Consider the following 21225-nt stretch of genomic DNA (forward strand, 5'->3'; position numbering starts at 1 on the left):
CAAAAATCAAAATGAGGCTCCAACATAAATGAATGGAATTGCATATATAGGAATATTTCTAAGTGAACGAGTGCGTGTGCATGGGAGGGAAGGCGTGACGTGGAACGGTGCATGTGACTTTATTCCTCCTTATCCATATTATCTTCACACAAGTGTGTAGTGTGTACTTCTGCCAAAGCATCAATTGAATGTTTAGGCAAATTGGATAATTGGCTAAAAGTTGTATCGAGGTTGACAAGAGAATGGATTGGTGCATGTATGCCATGCCCATACAATTTTATTTTTATTTAATATTTGTCTACTCGTTTGATTGTGAATGAGACAAAATATTTTATCGGACTTCAAATATTTATATTTTAAAGAAAGTTAAGAAAAGAGATTTTTTAAGGTCTATTTGGTAACATTTTGGATAAAGTTTTTTTTTTAGAATTAAAAATATAAAAATACATTTTCTGTCATAAGAAAGAAAATGATTTATTGCTCTTAAAAATATAAAATAGAGTATTTTTAAAGAATATTTTTTAATTATTTTTTAAAAATTGTTTAAAAAAATAATTAGATGAATATGAATTATGATGTATAAAAGTTATTTTTAAAATATATATAAAAGTTATTTTTAGAACATATTTAAAAATATAGAAAGTATGTTAAAAACACTTTAAATTTCTAACAGATACTTATTTATAAAATATTAAAGAATAGTTTTTAAAAACTATTTTTTAAAATTGCTTTCCAAAATAATTATCAAACAATACTTTAATTTCCTATAATTTTTATCATTATTTCTATTAACTTATTAGGTAAATTAAAAATAATTTTTTTTATATATAAAGCACAAAAACTCTTATACAAGAAATAGAAATTTATCCAAAAATTTTATAGCATTGAATATGTACCATCCAAAGGATTTAATATTAATCATTGGATTTGGAGATTCAATCTATACCATTCAATGAGAAAAAAATGATGTGGATAAATTAATAAATCAGAAATAGGAAAAAGAGGTAAAAACCTTTATTATTGAAGAACTTTATGAAATGGGGAAAAGAAGATAGAAGATAATGATAACTTTTTAATTTTTAATTTTTATCTTTTTCTTTTGTGTATATGTCATGTAAATTTGTGCTATTGTGCAAGTTCTCACAATTCTATTTTGATTCACATTTTTTGTTTAATGATAATAATACTAACAATGAACAAAATAAATAATAAATAAATAAACAACTAATTGTTATTATAAACAATTTTAAATTAGTGAAAATTTGACTAGAATACAAGTAATATGACCTTAATATGAAAGTTATGACAATGAACAAAAAACATGATAAGGTGTAAAAATTATAATACAAATAAGAAAAAACTAACCAAATATAAAAAAAGTGATTAGTCTACAAAGTATGTAATAAGAGTACAAATAATGTGATTGATGAACTAACGTACCAAAAAGGTGACCTAGATACGAGTAATATCAAATATGACCTAGGTATTAAAAAATATCGATACTAAGATGCAAAAAAAAGTGATCTAGATATGAAAATTTTGATCAAGTTCCAAAAAATATAATTAAGGTACTAAGTTACAAAAAATGTAACCAAAGTATTGAGGTATAAAAATGTGATCTAAGTATAAATAATGTGACAAAATTATAAAAAAATTTGACTAAGATACGAAAAATATGACTAAAATGTTAAGTTATGAAAAATGTGATTAAGGCACTAGGGTATAAAGGTATAAAAATATTAGACCAAAGTTTGGTTAATTAATCTTGGTTTTGATGATTAAAAAAGAAAAGTTAAATGCACTAATGAATTTATTGGTTTAAGTGCATAAGTTAAAAAAAGTCACATCATTTTATATGCCAAAACTCAAGTGTCTCAGCCATTTTCAAGAAGTAAGAAAAAGTGCAATCCAAGAAGAAGATGATTTATACTAAGAATATTTCTTTGGAGCAATTAAGGAGATATATGAAAGCTAAAATGAAAATTAAGAAGAAAATATTGTGAAGATTAAATTAGATCAAGTGTACTTTAAGAAGGTTGATTTATCAAGTTTAATTTTTAGAATATTTTATTGTAATGAGTGGATTTGATTGCATACATATTGTTGATTAATGCTCCAAACTTCATCCAATTAAAATCAATTGTTGTTTTAAATCTTTTCAAAAATTTGATGAAGCATCTTCCATATGAAAACCGTATTTGATTTATGTATTTTATACTTAAATTTTTTTAGAAAAGATATGAAATCAAAAAGCTTTGAGTATAAACGATGGATTTTACAAAATGAGCTCAATTGGAGGCATGGGGACCAAGAGGCAATTGACCGAAAGGTAGACTTGATTGGCATGGTACTGCCCCCTTGCGTGCTTCATCTGATAGTGAGTTATGATGATCTTTGGGAGAATTGTGTTTTGGGCCCAGCTGGGCCCAAAAATTAACATTTGGTCCTCCAACCACTCATATTTAAGCCCAAGGATATGAGATAGTAATTGACAAAAATACCCACTTGACTCATTTTTGTCTTTATTCTACTACTTGCTACTCTTCTTTCTTATTTAACCATTTTTGGATTTTTCATTTTTTTAAAACTCTTTTATAAATAATTGAAAATTTACATTATTTTTTATTTTTAAATTATAAATAAACAAAAATTATATTAACAATTCAAAGACTATTTTGGAAAATATTTTCTAAAAAAATATTAATTTAAATAAATAAAAATTATCTTTTACATTTATTTTTATAGTTTACATTTTAGAAGTAAATAATTTAATGATTAAAATACCATTTAAAATAAATATATTCACTATTTTAATTTTTTTATACTAAAAAGTATTTTAAAGTTTTTTTTTTTACTATTATAAAATAAAAAGTTCAATTTTTTTTTTTAATCTTCTTCCTTCCTTATTTTAATAACTTTTTGAACATGACTTTTAGTAATAAGTTATATGAAATGCTATAAATTTGTTTATTAAATATTTTTTTTTAATGATTTGAATTAATTGAAAATTTATTAAAATAAGAAAAAGAAAAATAAAGAAAGTGAATGGATTGAGAGTTTTTATTTTAAGTACTCGATTAAAATGATGATGGATGGAGAGTTTTTATTTTAAGTACTCAATTAAAATGTTTTCATATGACCTAATTTTAGAAGTGGATTATATCAATACATAGTAAAGATTTATTTATTTATTTTTATATAAAAAGGGTTGAAAGGTATATTTACTTGTTTTAGATGAAAACAAATAACTAAAAATTATATAGATTATATTTGAGTTTGGTTTTAAAATATTTTTCTAGTTTTTATTTTTATTTTTTTTTATTTTCTATATTGTCTCTTTTTGAAAATACGTTTAAGTTATGACAAATATGAAATTTGTGTCATTGTACAAGAGTATTACACTAATTGTACAAGGGAAATGTGCTAAGTGTACAAGGGTGTACAAGGCTCCTAATAGGTTTTGTACGATTTTTAAACAACTTGAATTTGATATTAAGACGATTATTGATAGTTTTTTTTTTCTTTTTTTTACCAAACTATTCCATTAAGACATTCCCTACAAAAATTAACACATAAGAAATAAAATTTTGAGTTATTTGAGTTATTGTACAAGGGCATTACACTAACTGTACAAGACAAATTTATTAATTGTACAAGGGTGTACAAGATTACTTTTTATTATGGATTTCAAGTGATTTTGAAAAACTTTCCTATTTTTTTCCACTCAAAGATTTTTCCCCCACTCAAATTCTCTCACTCAAGAATTGTTTTGAATTTTATTTTTAAATTTCATCATCAAAATTTTGTAATTGCATATTTTGTTTTTGTAGTTTTAGCAATGTTCTTTCTTTTCACTATTTTTTTTTTTTTTTTGTGAAATTTTATCCAAATGAATCTATATTTAAAACTATAATCATATTTATCAAAAATTTTACTTAGATTATCTTTAATTCTTTTAATATATTTATACTCATTTATTTAAAAAATGAAAAACTATTTTTTTTTTTTTTAAACATGTTCTATTGCCTTTCAAGTAAAAAATTAGATAAATTTGAAAGTCAATAAATAAAAAAATTAAATATCGCTTTCAATAATTTTTAGATAAAATTTTATATAATATATTTTATTTGAAACTTAATTTTTAAAGTTTAACTAAAAAATTGTATTGACAATTTTCTTGTTGTGGGTCAAAATACTTTACATTAATGTATCTAGATAAGAAAAATTATTAATATAATATTAGAACTTCATATCTTAGTTATTTTTTTTCAACAAATTTATCTTTTTAAAAATTTTAAAATAAAAACATTAAAAATTAAAAAGCTATATATATATATAAAGTGAAGTGATAGTTAATTTTAAAAATTTTTAAAATATGGTTAATGTAGAAAATATAAAAAATAATTAAAAATAAGAGAAAAATATAGATGAAAGGGTAATATAAATTTAAAATAAAAAATTAAAATTAAACTAAAAGATAAAAAATATTTGAATGAAAAATCCCAAAATTTTTATCATTGCTTTTAATAAGAGCAAAAAGATTCAATATCTTTAAAAATGAAAAATAAAAAAATATTATTGCTTTTTATTTGACATAAAATGGAAATATATATTGGAATAAAAAGGAAAAAAAAAGTTAGAAATGAGTAATATTTAATAGGGAATAGAAAAGGAAAAAAAACACAAAACAAAAAATTAAAATTCACACTCACTTGTAGGCATACAAGGGATAAGGGTATTATAGGAATTAATGAAAGACAATATCCTTCATCTTAATTTTCATACTTTGTTTGGGTCTTGGGCTTAAATATGGGTGGTTGGAGGACCAAATGTTAATTTTTGGGCCCAGCTGGGCCCAAAACACAATTCTCCCATGATCTTTCTAGTTCAACCGTACAATTGACGAAATGAGCACGCAAGTCTCCTATGATCATGTACAACGCTTTAGATGTCTAGTGATTAGCTAGGTAGTTGACTAGACGATCAATTGGGGCCTAAAAAAAATGTATCTAGTGACTTGTAGACCTCCAATTTATATATAAAGACTCGTTAACTCATTTATATTTTTCCAACTATTATTTATTGAATATTAGTCATTGTGATTTCCATCTTTTGCTTTTTTTTTAAATGTACTGGGTGTTTAATTAAGTTGATAATTTCAGACAAAATTTTTAAGTGTCCCTAATTCGATTTTCCAATTCATCTTCGAACTAATTAATCTTTGAAGATTAAGACTTTATTAAGAGACTAATGTATGTAATTAAGTGTGTGTTAAATGAATTTAAATCAACCATGTTTTTTAATATGATCGATTGTCTTGAATTATTTAAAGAAGTGTCGGGGAAATTGGAAAAAATAATTTTTGTAAGTTCTCATGTTTCTGGATAGATCCAGGTACATGAGCAATCTAATTTACCTGTTTTTAAAATCAGTCATTAGATCAAGGGTTTCTTTTACTTTTCTCATTTCTGATTAAGAGATATTGCAGCAACTATGAGAGAGAGTTTATCATTTCTTACCATTTTGAGGTTATTTGCATACTAAGAAAACCCCATCCAAGTTTTTCAAGAAAATTTTTAAATGGATTTTCTAAAAAGAAAAGTGGGTTGATTCCTTAAATATTAATTTTTCATGGATTTGTGTAAAAACCTATTATCTTTTTGTGTGGATTCAAGAAGAGGTCGAGATGGAGTTTGTTGTGACTCCAAGTGTGCTCCAAAAGAAAAAAGGTGAGAAGCTAAAAGCGAAATGAAAATACTAGTCAAGTGGTCCGGGAAGGATTGGTTGACTTGAACTAAGTAAAACTTAGTATTTAGATCTTATTCTTCATAATGGATGTTTTCAATTGGTTGTAACTCTGTAGTTTTTTATCTATTCGAAAGTTTTTCATGTTAAAATTATGTGTTAATTGTCTCTTGTCTCACTTTATTATTTGATTTATTTTCAATTTTTGATATCATTGGTTACTTGGACATAAATGTTGAATGGAAGATATATGAGCTGAAATAAGTGTTATTATCCATGGAATATTTTCAATAATTTTTCTGTTCATTTTGGCTAATAATATATTGTAGTAAATTAAAATGGGTCAAAAAGATAATTGTTCTTTTGAATTACTTTTGAGAAGTGTAGAAGCATTTGCATGTGAATTGCATTTACAAATTGTTGGAGAGTGTTGATGCATATATACTTACCTGTAAATTTTATGTTTTGTTGAAAAGTTGTTGAAAGAAAAGTTTATTGATATCGAGAAATTCTAAGGTTAGGTAATCTTTATTAAGAATTTTTTTTTTTTTTTTATAATTCAATAACATCTATTCACCCTCCTTCTAGGTATAGTTCATTATTTAGATTCATGTTTCACTGTTGTTCAAATATTTGTATATTTATTTATGCACCTCAACCTTAATTTCATTTGTATTTTAAGAGTCAAATTTGTAAACTAGTAATTTGATTTAACAAGTTTATTCTTTGTATTTATGTAAGAGAATAATCTAAATGTGAGGTATTACATAAAAATTTTCAAATGTAAGGTATTGATCACTTGAGGATAACCGTTCATGAGTGAAACGTCTCTTGATAAAATTTCAAAGATCCCTTCAAACCGAGAATTTTGAAGACTCAAGTGTGTAAGCCTTATTGACATACATTAATTGACATATATATAATATAATATTTATGCTAACAAATGATTAATCTCGCTTTTTCAATTTAATTGCTCTAGCTTTATGGTACGAGTGGGCCTCATGAAAGTTTGTCAAAGCATTAATTGTGTGAAGCTAGTATTTTCTTTGATATGAAAGTCCAATGGTGGCAGTTTGATAAAGTAGTGGGTTCCTTAAAACTATTGCATTGAAGGCAAGCATGGATGTGGATCCGGAAAAATTCAATTCTATGAAGTCATTGAAGAGTTGAATACAGGAAAATCAGAAAATGTCTACGAAGAATTAAGAGGTAGGCCCTAAGTTTGTCCTTTACAAGGGGTCCATCTCCTGACACATGCACATGCACCAGGCTGTCAGTTTTGATCGCAACCCTCATTCTATTAGTTGGAGAGCCCTTTTTTTTTTTTTTGTACTTTTCAGTCCATTAATTTAGGGTGATTAAATACATGAAGGAAAAAAAAAAAAGTGGTGAAGAATAATTAGCAAAATTTTAATTTTCATGGTTGAAAATATACCCAAAAAAAATTAGATTATTGGATATATAAATAATTAGGTCAAGGTGTAAGAAACAAGATCGAATATAAAAAAAATTATAAAACTAAGTTTAAATGAATAGTATCAAGTATAAAACAACATATACCCATTTTTGTTGGAAATTGTCTTAAATTATTGAGTAGTAAATTCTAAAGAATACCCATTTTATGGTTAAATAATTAGTTCAAGGTATAAGAAACAAGATCGAATATTAAAAAATTATAAAACTAAGGTTAAATAAATAGTATCAAGTATAAAACAACATATACCCATTTTTGTTGGAAATTGTATTAAGTTTTAATTAGTAAATTCTAAAGAATATTTTATAAAATATTTTTTAAGTTAATATATTATTATAATATTAAATTTTCTTATAGAATAAGAAAAATTATTAGAAATATTTTTATAAATATTTTAGGTTATGAGGAGAAAATGTTATAGAATGAAAATATGTTTATAAAAATTATGAAAAGTAGATAGAGATGTGAGAAAAAATAGGAGATACATGGTGAAAGCAAGAGACTTGCAGTTCAGGACGTGAATACAAGGAGTGGGAAAATATGAGATATTTCAAGAACCCAATAATTATATTTGGTCATATTTTTTAAAATATTCTTTATGATACAGTAAAATGATTCTTTTTTATTAATTTGTTAATATAAGGATAATCGACTGAACTATATTAAAACCTTGTATATCATTATATTCGATTGTTTTATTTTTATATTCTTAATCTAACACAATTTGCATTAAAACTTTCGTTGACACGATCATTTTAATGCTCATGTGATATGAAATATATTCTTATTCACAGTTTAAACCCAAATGCAGATCAAACGTAGATAGAAAAATGGATATCAAGTGCTTCATAAATTTGTATATATATTTATGAAAAGTATATTTGTGATTTTTATATTTTATATGTCTAAAATATTTTTAAAAATAAAATAATATATTATTTTATTTATAAGCCGATTGGGATATTATAATACTTGAGCCCAAAAGCATAAAATAAAATCCAACCATTCCAAAGTTGATTAAATAAGTTCAAACTTTTTCTATTAGCGGCAAGACGGTCTATACAATAGTGCTCATCTTGTTGTCATCTCTTATTCATATACAAAATCATATGAACACTAACTAGTTTTAAAAGCATCTATACAAAGCCAATTGATTAGTTTTAATGAAGAGAATTGAAACTCTCAAATCTGTTAGTTTATATTATCCGAAACAAACTACAAAACATTTCAGCAGACATGACGGACATTGAAATGGTCAGGAAGGATGAGCCAAATTAAACCTTAAGGATAAACCCTACACAAAGAAAAAGGAAAAAGGGTTACTGGGAATTTATCCAAGCCCTAGAATTTAAGTTGATCAATTATATTGAATATGTCAACTTTCCTTTCTAGGGTTTTCTCTTTTGATGATCATCCACCCTGGCAAACTATTGAAATTAATTTGAGTGAAGAAAACATCATTGTCATTATCATATGTGACTGGTTGCAGATTAAGGGGAGTAGAATTCCACAAATCTAATCAAAATTATAGAAGTTACACATGAGTTTCATGGCTTTTAGTCATTGATCAATCCCATGAATATTTATCCACACGCTGACATTAATATTAAGAGGTTATCACAAGAAAGTAATACTATAAACAAAGAAGAAAGAAAATATTCATTCAACTTCCCTAGCTCGCTGTCTTCATCATCTCTCCATGCACAAATTCTTCGCATGGTATGCCATAATATTATTGACGAAGAAAGATTATTTTGAACCCCTGATCAACTAGTGTGCTCTCTATTTTCAGCAGGGGATGCAGATGCATTCTTAGAGATGGAAAATGGCAATGCAGGAGGAAGAAACATCAAGCTTCCCGGCTGAGAATTTGTGGGTGGCGATTTGTTCAAGTAGCTGGATGCACATCCATTTCCTTTAGAGGTTGACTGATAGGTAGAAACAGCAGGAAGGGATTCACTACCCCACATCAATTTCTGGCCAAAGGCCTCTCCTCCACTATGGTTAGCATGGGTTCCACTATTAGGACCCATTATTGATGTAAGGGCAGCTGCTAAAGCAGATTGGAAACTCGGGTCTGATGCGATTGCCTTTGTTGCAGCTGCAATAGGATCTGGTAGAGGCTGTTGAACAGGAGCTGGGGTGTTCTTTTGGACGTGGGGATGAAAGAAATTTTCCTGAGTATGTCGTCCAGAATTTTGGGATCCAGTATGGTTCCTGTTGTAGGGTTGAGTAGTAGTAGTACTGCCATAGCTAAGCAATCCATTGCTCCAGGAGATAGGCAGAGAGTTGGATTCAGAAGAAGTGAAGTTGAAACCTGTAGAAGGAAATCTTGGGGGAGGATAATTTGAAGATAACCTATTGAAATGGGATGAGGAAGAGGAAGAGGCTGAGGCTGTTGTAAGGTCAAGTGTAATTGTTGGGTTTGAAGACACAGCCGAGAGCGACGAGTTGATCGAGTAGAATTGCTTTGATTTTGAGCTGTCAGATAGATAAAAGTTCACCCCATGGAGATCAGCACTAGTGGCTGATAACGGGCAGGAGCCAGAGCCAGATTGAGAGCTCGAGGCGCCGGACATGAGCATGGAAGCAGCTGCTGAAGTGGTGGAAGCCATTGCAGTGGCTGAGTAAGGGAGTGGATGGTTGTGTGTCCCTTCATAGGTGGTAATCAAGATGGACATGTCTTCAGCAAATCTTTGCACCTGAAATCCAAAAGGCAACATGATAAGCTTAGAACAGTTAGAAACTATACAGATATTATCATACTTTGAGGTTCTGTAGGAGATCAATTATCATAATTTTCCATCATTAGGGGTAGATTAAAATTCGATTATGAGAATATATATCAAGTCGTTATAGACTACCTGTTTTCTAACTGGGCAAGATGGTGCAACTGTGCAGCGATAGTATGCTCGTGGACATGGGTTTCCTTTTGCAATCTTCTGTCCATATTTCCTCCATTGACATCCATCATTCATCTGTATCGGAAAATCAATGACTTTTTTTAGTTAATCCAATCTTAAAACACTATGTTTCATTAATCCATGAAAGTAAAATTGAGTTGATCATCTCTCAAAACCTTTGTATAGAAACTAATACTAACCGTTGGGGTATCACATCTAGCTCTCACAGAAACCCTACATCTCTTCGCGGGGTTCTGTTGTGAAATTTCATCATCTCCGGTTCTCATTGTCTTCAGGCTTTTACTAGGTGGCCAAGTCTCTCCGGCATCTTCCTTTGGTCCTCCAAAGCTATTCTCAGGGCTTGGATTCAGCACTTCAAATTTGCAGTCAAGTCCGAGACTAAGGCCGCCTTTGACTCCGTCATCCTCCATTTTGCTAGTAGCTTTGTTCTTCTCATCCTTTTTTGGGTCACTTGAAACTCTTCCCAGGCTAAGGGAAACAAACTCGGGTTCCTCAATTTGTAAAATGCTCGCCTTTTCTGTGGATTCCTTAGTTTCTTGTCGGACAACGTCGTAGAATTGCATTTGAAGAGTCTTGTAATCCTTCATAATTTGATCCAAATACATCCTTAGCCTTTGATTTTCTTCTCTCACCTCGCCCATTTCAGCTTTGGCTGATTCAAGCTGATCATCCTGGAACCCCAGATATACGGGAAACTAAATTTAGTGTTACATACATTCAAATATTGAACACATCATTTCTTGCATTAAGTTGATGCTCCACATGCAATAAAGAAAAATAAACTCCTTTCAAATGCTATGCTATGTGAAACAACCTTATATAATTGATTCTATTTCGATGGAGCATGATATTCAAACAAGATGACAAGTGATGAAAATTCCAACATCATCATCTTTAGGTTGAAAATGCCTGAACTGCTTCATGAACAAAAGATGGAAAACGATGCTAACCTGATCCTTGTGGCTCGAGGAACTCGCTCCTGAGTCCGGTTCAGCAGATGATATCGATCTTTCCATCTTACTTATTGCTGGTAACTGCAGTTTAGCATCATAGATTAAAGCACTATCCAAATTAAGGTAAAAACTATTAAGAAATGGCTAGAGTTCACACAGACAAGGTTTTGCCACTATTTGTTTTTTGATAACCAACATATAATTCTGAAAAAAAAATTGAAACCACAAAGTTAGTGATGTGTCTATTTCGGAAGTTATCTGTCATGCATGAAGTGATCCCAAAAAATTAAATTCAAGCCTTATATGTCATGTGTGCAATGGATCAGGACCTATATATCCAAATTGAATTGGTCATATGCTGAAATCCATGGTCTAAAAGTCCTATGTTGTCTTCTTCTAAGTGTATGATCACAGCCAAAATTGAAATTAATTAATCAAATGTTAGGCAAAATTGAAAGTATTAGGACTAGCTCCTAGCTGATTACCATTGACTTTTGGACAATCAGATATCCAAATTTGGCTGTCTATTACATGGATTTTGTGAAAAATTGTGCGCTTATGCATTAAAGATTCACTAGCAAAAGACACGATCTCAAGAAATCATTTTCTCTTCCATTTAGGTCAAAAACCTTTTATAGATGGTATTCAATCCATGCATACATCTAAAATATTAATTATAAGAGGATCTACTTCTGGAAAAAAGGAATTCCTCCTTATAACCCAAGAGTACTACACTTCTTATGATGAAATATATTTAGGAAAACAATCCGTCCTGCCTGCAAGCATCAAGCAAAAACCAAGCATATATATGCGGGAAGAAAAAATAAGAAGAAGAAAAAGGGAGAAAAACCATGACATAGTTCTAGGTAAATCCAATCAATTAATATTCTAAGGGAAAATATAAATTAATTCTTAATCAATTGAGCAAGAAAACTAACATCCAAGAAAAGGGTTGGTTTCTTTACCTGCACAGAACTGCAGTTTAAATCCTCGCGTCTGGGGGAAGATGACTTCGTTTTATCAGCCTGAAGGAGAAGAATCCATCAGCAAATGGAAATTAATTTTAATATTTATAACAAAAAAATTAGGATGTGGATAACCTTAACACTTTACAGAAGAAGCATTTATGAGAACCGCATGTGAATTCTGGGAGATCGTGAAGGGTCAAATATCATACAGGCTATTAACTAATAGAAAAGGACTGAAACCATGCTATCATCCACAAAAATATCATATCCACAACTTCTTCAAAATATCTTTTTAATACGACTTCCATCAGGCTATGAAATCCTTCCTGAATATTGAAAATTTCAAGGTCCTATCCAAAGTAAAAGACCAGTTTGATCGGCTCATGTGAGCCTTCATAAAAGATGAGAGAGAGTAGATAGCTTTATGATGTAGACCAGAAAACGGTAGTCTTCAGAAAACCCAGAAGTGGATGACAAGCAAGGGATAAAGATCGATATTAAACCTAGCTACGATTCTTCCATGAAAATTTGATTTTCTTTCTTGTGAAAAAGATATGTACAAGTTTGTCAAATCAACCAAAAGAGAAGGATTGAGAAAAAGGAAAGGAAAAGGAAACTTAAAAAACAAAGCAACCCCTACGGCCTACCCCCACAGAAAGAAAATTCCTACGAGGAGAAAGCTTCACCTTGGCAGCAGCCTTGTCTCTGCAACCTTCATCGTCATCGCATGGTGCTTCAGGTCTCCTCTCTTCCTTCACAACAACCCCATGACCAGATCTTCTCCAAGCGGCTTCCATAGCTCTTTCTTCCTTGTTCATCCCTCCAATTGCACAACTCTCTTCTTATAAGAAGTGCCGCCCGCACTTTGACTCAGCTTAAACGAGTTGAAACCCATTATAATAGCCACCATCGATCACACCCGCTCAATGTCAACAGCCCCATTGCACTCAAAGAAACAACACTTGCACACCCCTCCAATTTTTAAACATTTTTTAATATCACACGTTAAAAAAAAATGAAGAATTCAACTTCAACGTTTACCATAACATGTCAGACAGCATGCTGAAAACAAAGAAAAAGAGAGAGTATCGAGCCGCAATGACCGGTCCCCACGGACCCTGTCCATAAGCCTTATACATGCAACCACTATCGTTGAAGTTTCGTACATAACAAGAGTCACATGGGCCACTGGTCCTGGGTCAAAGTTTTGGCACCGTCTTGTTGCTCTGGCGACCGGCGTTTGCGGACCAATTTAATTCAGTGGATTAGGGTTTCTTCTGTTAGCTGTTTCAGGTCAAACCTCAGTCTGTATTCTCTATTGATTTTTCCTCCATTTTTACATTATTATCATAATTATTATTATTTTTTAATAAATAAAAATTATAATAGATGGGTATACAGGACAACTCATCTCTTTCAGCCATAAAGCGTGCATGGCATGGTAACCATGTTCATCGTGTTCAAACAATTGTAATAAAGACTAAAGAAAGGAAAAATTAGTCAAAAAAGTAGAAGTTTTCAGCGGCTTCACATTCACTTTCGAAACATGGTTTCTCCTACAAATTGATTCGTGTGTTTATGGTAAGTTAATTCAAAATTTCATGATAGTTTTTGTTTTCTCTTTTCAACTTCAAATTAATCACGATATTAAAGTCATAATTTTTAAAAATTTATATTAAAATCATAAATCAAAATAAAATTATTAGATAAATTTTTTTTTTTCTAATATTAGATAAGTATAGACTTCTATTAATTATACAGAAATATTATACATCATTATAAATGGTATCAGAATTAATCTCGATCTCGATATAAATATTTATTATTTATTTACGATCGTAAAGATAAATATAATAATAATTACATTGAAATAATGTATTACATTTCAAATATTTCACCTAAAGCCATCATTATCATTTGGTAGACCAGATACTACTAAACGATGGAACCATTGATAACATGGCTGAAAGTTTTGCACATCAATCACTATACGTTGAATCTTGTGCACATTATTGCCTGTTGGTTTTGAAACTTAGACTATAATAATCACTCTCACACGGAGGATTATCTAATTTGATACTATTAAAAAAAATGTAATTAAGAAAAATTAAACCGTGACTTTAGGTAAGTGTAATTGAAATTTGTGTCTTAATTTTAAAAAATATCTAATTTTAGAACAAGTAGTTGGAGGGAGAGGACTTATGCTCGATGAAATATAGGATATATGTACTTTATTCTTGGAGGTCCAATTTAAACATTGGAAAATTTAGATGTCGACACACTTCAACTGAAGCTTAAAGTTCCACCAATTGCTACTCCTCATTTGACCCTAAATTTAATTTCTAAACAGAAAATTCTTTCTAGCTCCTTGAATAAAATGTTTCTGCTAATTTTCTAAGAAATGCTATGTTTGATTTTTTAAAAGTTTTAAAAAAAATACGAGAAAATGAAAATAAAAGAAAAAAGAAAAAGAGAAGAAAAATAAAAAATAAAGTTAAAATAAATAAATATTTTTATATACTACTTCAAATTTTACTTATTTATTTAATTTTTATATATAAAGATTAAATAATTAAAAATATATAAATCACTTAATAATTTTAACTATATTTAACTTATTTTCATATTTTTCATACGAAAACCATATATGAGAAAACTTTTTTTCTTAAATTTTTTTCTTTTCTCATAACTTTTCGGAACCAAACACGGCCTTAGTCAAATATAAGAAAAACGATAAAAGTCAAAATCAAGACATTCAAGCAGACATTTAGTCTTATAACCTTAACATTTTAAAGTTTTTATATATTAAGTGAATTTCTTTTTAAGTAATGTTTGACTTTTTAGTGTTGCTTGTGACACAATCCTTAATTTGAAAAAGACTTGAATTGAATATTTTTTTGGTTTATTTAATGAAAAAAATGAATAATAATTAGAAAATAAATTATTTTAAAATAAAAATAATAATTAATTAACTAAGGGAAAAGCAATGCATTGATATTAATGGATGGCGCAGAATATTTCGACTCATTTGATGATCGAAATCCCTATTGGAAGAGGAGAAATATGTGGTTATTTCCTCCGTATTACTCGTTACAAATTTACTCAATAATTATTGCATGAATACAGCGTGGTCAATAATATCCAGCTTGGATGTCATGCATGACTTCTCAATGCCACCTTACCGATTGACCAAAAAATAATCTTGTATTAATTTTTTATAACATTTTTTTAAAGAAAATTTAATCAACTTTTATAGCAAGTTTAAAAATAGATTTTCCATAAAAAAAAATAATTTTGAAACTCATGACACTCCTAAAACTATGGTTTAGGAAAGACTTAATGTTTTTCATGATAATTAAATTTTATTTTAGTGAAATTAAAAATGATTTTTCCAAAAATTAACTAACATAGTAAACTATAGTAAAGTTACATTGTCAAAAAATTACTTCGTGTGATATAAGATTTTTAAATCTTGTTTGATGAAGTTGAGGTCAGAGACCAAATTACTAATATAGTAATATCGGTATTATAAAGTTTAGGTTTTATTAATCCTAAGAGTTGTATAAATCAAAATAAAGCTTTAAAAAAAATATATATTTTTTCTTAATTTTTATATTAAGTTGTTTTTGTTAAATTATCATTTTTAAAAAAAACTTAAAGTTGCATTCTTTGAGTTTAATACCTGGCATGGAGGGATTAAATTTGGAATTTGGAATTTGGAATTTGGATTCATATCCAACAAACAAATCAGGAAACCGAGACCTCGTATTAAACTGATCTCTAATATTTGCTCAACTACCAATTTTTTTAAAAGTTTAAACTTACCACCCTTAGACTTTATATGCATATTATACTCTTTAATATTTTTAAAAGTTATAAAACAAATTAATCAAACAAATAGAAAGAAGCTTTTAAATTTTCAAAAGTGAATTCAAATAAGACCTTAAGATTTCAACGTTTTTCTTAAAAGCACTTTCAAACTGCTTTTAAATATGTTTTGAACAGCATTGAAAGAATAGGAGCTTCTGGCGTGGCCACAGATTCAAAGTAAAAACTACTCCAAACTCAATGCTATTTCAACGCCTTCCCACTGTGTTTTTGGGCAGTCGCACTCAAGATCAAATGCTTTTCCAAGCAACAAGTTTGAGATTTGGGTTTTGAACTTGTTAAAAATCAAACTGCATAATCATTAGATGGAAGCATCAGAGAAGATGAATCATTTTTTTTCAGAGCTTGCCAGAAAATATTTGAAGCCCGCCTGAGGACTACGTTTTCGTTCAGTGGTTCCCAAGGTTTTTTGGTGGGTCAAAAGGCTTCGAGAGGACTTTTGACCATTTGAGGTGGGGATCATCAACGGCGGTGTCGACAGAAATGGGCGGTCGTTCCTCAAGATTCCTGTCCCTATATTCTTTCTTCTATTTCACACTTGCTAGACCGTCAAGGTCAAATAATTTAATCCTATTAATGCAAATATATTTAGAGTGAACTTTTTATTTTTTATTTTAATTAATAATTCAACATGCTCATAAATACAACATAAAATAATTTTTTTTTTCTCTAAAATGAGGGAACTTTTTTTTTTTTTTTAAAAAAAATGATTTGCATATCTTATCAGTAATTTATTATTGTATATAGTAAAATGATAATAAAAGTATTACCTCTTTTGTATAAATGGATGATAAAATAATAATAAAATTAGGGTTTGTAATTTGTGTTTATGTATCGTGCTTATGTCATTCCAAAGTCTAAGTATTTCATTACATAATTCAACCAAAACTCGATACAAATAATAATTGTATTAAAAACCTTAATTTAGATACTATCTAACAAATAAACAGGTAATGTGTCGTATAATACATTTAACAATCACATTCTTCTATTAATAATTAGGTTAAGTTGAATCTTATATATGTTTACATCATTAATATCTCAACTAAACCTATCTTAAATAATCTATTTATTTAAAAATAAATTTAAATGGATCAACCCCAATCAAATTCAAGTTATGCAAGTTAACTCAAAAACCACCGACTTAACAAAGAGGTTCATAAATTTGACTTAAACCTAATTATATTCAATCCAAGCAAACAAAAAACATATCAGATTGAGTTGTCTGGCAAATTGCAGAGGACTTTGTCACCTTTAATAAAAAATAGTTGTCAATCTTGTATTGGTCAAAAAATTTTATTATGTTTTCCTTTTTGTCAATTTAAAAAGGTGTGAATATAAATAAAAAAGATAAATTGATATTTTCTCCAAAAGTCTTTAAGTCAATTCATTTCCCCATCTTATTCTCGTACTACACACAATTAGAATTAAAAACAAAAAAAACAAAAAACTTAACTTTCATTCATAAGTAATTCAAAAAAGAATTATTATTTGAAAAAAAAAATAAAAATCACATAAATAGGCATTCAAAGCAAATATTTAAAAAATAATAATCTTATACCCATCTAGATAAATAATTAAAAAAAAAAACCATTTTCAATGATCGAACGTTGGTAGCTACTATGTAGGAAAGACAGGTATCAAAGCAACAAATGCCTTGATCTTCATTTAACATCTAATTAGGTCAAGGGTCGTACTCCATTCTCCCCTAATGATAGTTGATTGAAAAGCATTATCTTAGTCTAACGTGCGCATTTTTTAATTAATTCTAAAATATGATCTAAGAGAATCATTTTAAAAAGATCTAGGGTTAAAGAACTTTGACTTCTAATGCTAGTCATACAAGCCCCATAAAATAATAATGGAATTTGGGCATACAACCCGATCAAGATGAGGCAGCCCCGATACATTGGATTTAGGCAGCCATCCACATTTTCTTAAGAGCCTTCAACCTTAAGGTTATGTTTGGTTATTATAAAATATTAGGAGAAAAAAATGTAAAATAAAATAATTTTCTTATATTTGATTGTGTTATAAAAAATATCAAAGAAAATCAAATATAATTAAAACTAATTATAAATTTATGTATTTTAAATATTGAGTTAAAATAAGTAAAATGAATTTGAAATGACAAATAAAAATAATTTATTAGACTTTTAATTTATTTTTTATTTTTCTTCATCTTATCTTTTCTTCTACTTTTCCTTTGTATTTTTTTCCCTTTACATTTTCTCATAAAATTTCCCCAAACTAAACATATCCTAAGACTTTTGCTAGATTCTTAGTTATTCAAGCTAAGTTATCATTATAATAATGAATTAGGCCCATGCTTCATGATCAGGCATTGAATTCAACATTTATAGTAAGGATTTCATTTTTATTTATTTATTTATTTAAGAGGTAACTATGAAAAATATTTGGATTTTTTTTTCAATTTTTTTATAAATATATTATTAAAATACAAATGTTTAAAAAATAAATATAAAAATATTATACTTTTCATCACTTCTTTTATTTTTATACTAAATTCGTCTTTTTAAAAGACGAATTCACTTTTATATTGAACCTGTATTTTCAAAAGACGAGTTCATTTTTTGTGCTAAATTTGTCTTTTTAAAAAACAGTCTCATTTTTATCTTAAAACCTTTTATATTGAAATGATGAATTCACTTTTATATTGAACTCATTTTTTCAAAAAACGAATTCTACTCAAAATAGAAAAGTATCGCAAATTTAGAATTATTTTTTATGTTACGATATTTTAAAAAATATTTTTGAAAAATACACTACTCCCATAGAAAATCCATGAAAATTTGAGCTTTCATCAGGCATGTTCAGTCTGCACCATTGTAACTCAAACAACTAGGGTTTCATATGACCTTTGGTTTGTTCCTTGAGACACTCTAATTTATCATTGTGTTTTAATTTTTATTTATTTTTCTATTTTATGTCATTTTTTTGTTGATCAATATCATATTTTTATTATTATAAAATTGCTTTAATATTTTATTATGTTTGGTAAAAGACTTAAAATTAAAATGATTTAAGGGTTGAATGCATGAAGAACAAAATATTTTAAGTCATAAGAATTATAAGAAGTTTCAAAACTTAAATTTTTAATTATGTTATAATAACATTAAAATATGTTTGTTCTTTTTCCCGAGTTGAACAAAAATCAAATTTCAACCGTTGAATTTATATTGCTTACATTAGAAACAAATTAGACCAAGTTATCTTCCAAAATCGATTATCAAATTTTTTTATACAAATCATTTTAATAGACATTTCGATAAAATCATTCTTACGGTCAACATACATAAAATATGAATCTTTAATTTGTTATTCTACTATGGATCGAGTCTTAAATGAATTATATACTCGAGTTCATCGTGGAAGATTTGGAACACCAATTAAAAATTGTAAGGTGTAATTTGGATATATTTATTTGTTAGTATAAACAAGTTAAGCACGTTGGATTAAGAGTCCAAGCAACCCACTTAGACGAAGTAAATTGATAAAATGTAGTGGTTATACAAAATGACATCACCATGATGTTCTCAATTATTCAAGCATTTTTTATATGCCATTCCCCATTGATATTCAAGTCAATATATTTCTCATATATATTTTTTTTTGTATCTACTTTAGGTTAAGCATTGAAATTAACACAATAGAAAAAGAAAAGAAAAAATAAAAATAAAATAAAAGGAAAGAAAAAAAAAAGATTTAAAATAAATAAATTATTTTTATATACTATTTTTAATTTATTTATCATGTTTTACCCATTTTATATAAAAATTAAATAATTTTAAAATATATATTTAGTTTTAAAAAAATAATAAAACTAAACAAGAGAAAATAACTTTTCTTAATTTTTTCTTTGATTTTTTTTTTAAAAATCAAACATAGTGTTGATTTTTATTATAAAAAAATAAAATGAATTAAATAAGTTTGAAGTACCATATAAAAAATTTATTAACTTTAAATCTATTTTTTATTTTTCTTTTCTTCTATTTTTTCTCAATATTTTTTTCTCTTGAATTTTGTATATAAAAAAAAATGACCTAAAGTTTTAAAAATATTAAGAAAAGAAAAGAAAAGAAGGTGTGAAAAAATAAAATAAAAAAATAAAACATTAATTTAGAATTCATAAATTATTTATACACACTTTTCAAATTGATTTCCCTTATTTTTACATCATCGATATAAAATAATCCACACGGTTTTAAAAAAACATTTCCTTTTCAAAGAAGCCGGTTTCTTTTTCAAAAAACAAGAATCACTTTTTTGAATTAAGGATTATTCCATCATTTTTTTTAACCAAAAATTTCTAAATAAAAATAAGAGCCAAGTGGACTTTACAAGGAGATTCAAAGAGGATGATGAACCAACTTTGAGGAATTGGTCTTGATATTTAAGAAGAAAAAGAAAATTAGATAAGTAACGGTTAGATATTGAAAACGTAATGTTTGATTAAATAAATGAAAGTCAATGGGCTAGATCTTGTACAAGAAGGCAACCCCATAACTAAACCCAAGTACAATGATTAGAAAAAGTCAATTTTCTTTAGAGCTTTGTACTAAGATTTAATTTATTTTAATCAAGGTCGTACCAGTTCTCCTTGTCAGAATCGATTTCTACTTGGTCAATTCTATCCAAAAAGTTAAATAAATTTCTAATTATGGATGGATTTTAAAGGATTTTGAGATTTTCCCACTTGTTCATGGATTTTTTTTCTACGGGGGTGGGTGGGTGTGGTGTGGCGTACGTACCCATAATTGTTAATTATCTGGACAGTCGACTTCCTTATGGGTGGGACCGTGGGAGTTTATATTAGAGTCAATTTGACTAGGCATTTTTAAAAATAATTACAAAAAGTTGGGGTTTGATATTTTGTAAAACAAAAATTTTGGAATTTGAAATGTTTTTAATACGTGTTTTTATTTTTTTAAATATGTTTTAAAAATAATTTTTATATTTAGTATTTTATTTTTAGATATAATTATTTTTTAAAATAATTCTCAAAATATAAATGAAAAATAATTAAAAGATGTTCTTAAAAAAATCTTATTTTTTGTTTGATTGTTTGAGAACTATTTTTTAAAATAATTATCTTTTCTCCAACTAAAAATATAGGAAATACATTTGACAACAAATAATATCTTTTAATTATTTTATATTATTTTCATTTATTTTTTTAGAGTTATTTTAAGAAATAATTATCGAAATATGTAAAATAATTAAAAACAAAACATTACATATAAAAATTATTT

General features: G+C 27.7%; 1 protein-coding gene across 1 annotated transcript; it reads right to left on the bottom strand.

Annotated features, from left to right (window-relative positions):
• Positions 1-8702: 8702 nt before the first annotated feature.
• Positions 8703-12897, bottom strand: LOC117904273 (WRKY transcription factor 72A-like). The gene is made up of 6 exons (XM_034816794.1): positions 12751-12897; positions 12062-12121; positions 11094-11177; positions 10323-10814; positions 10084-10197; positions 8703-9921 (listed from the first exon to the last, which is right to left on the bottom strand). The coding sequence occupies exons 1-6, from the start codon at positions 12880-12882 to the stop codon at positions 8986-8988; spliced, it is 1818 nt and encodes a 605-aa protein (XP_034672685.1). The 5' UTR covers positions 12883-12897; the 3' UTR covers positions 8703-8985.
• Positions 12898-21225: the final 8328 nt, after the last annotated feature.

The sequence above is a fragment of the Vitis riparia genome, chromosome 17 (assembly GCF_004353265.1).
Source record: "Vitis riparia cultivar Riparia Gloire de Montpellier isolate 1030 chromosome 17, EGFV_Vit.rip_1.0, whole genome shotgun sequence".
NCBI lineage: Eukaryota > Viridiplantae > Streptophyta > Magnoliopsida > Vitales > Vitaceae > Vitis > Vitis riparia.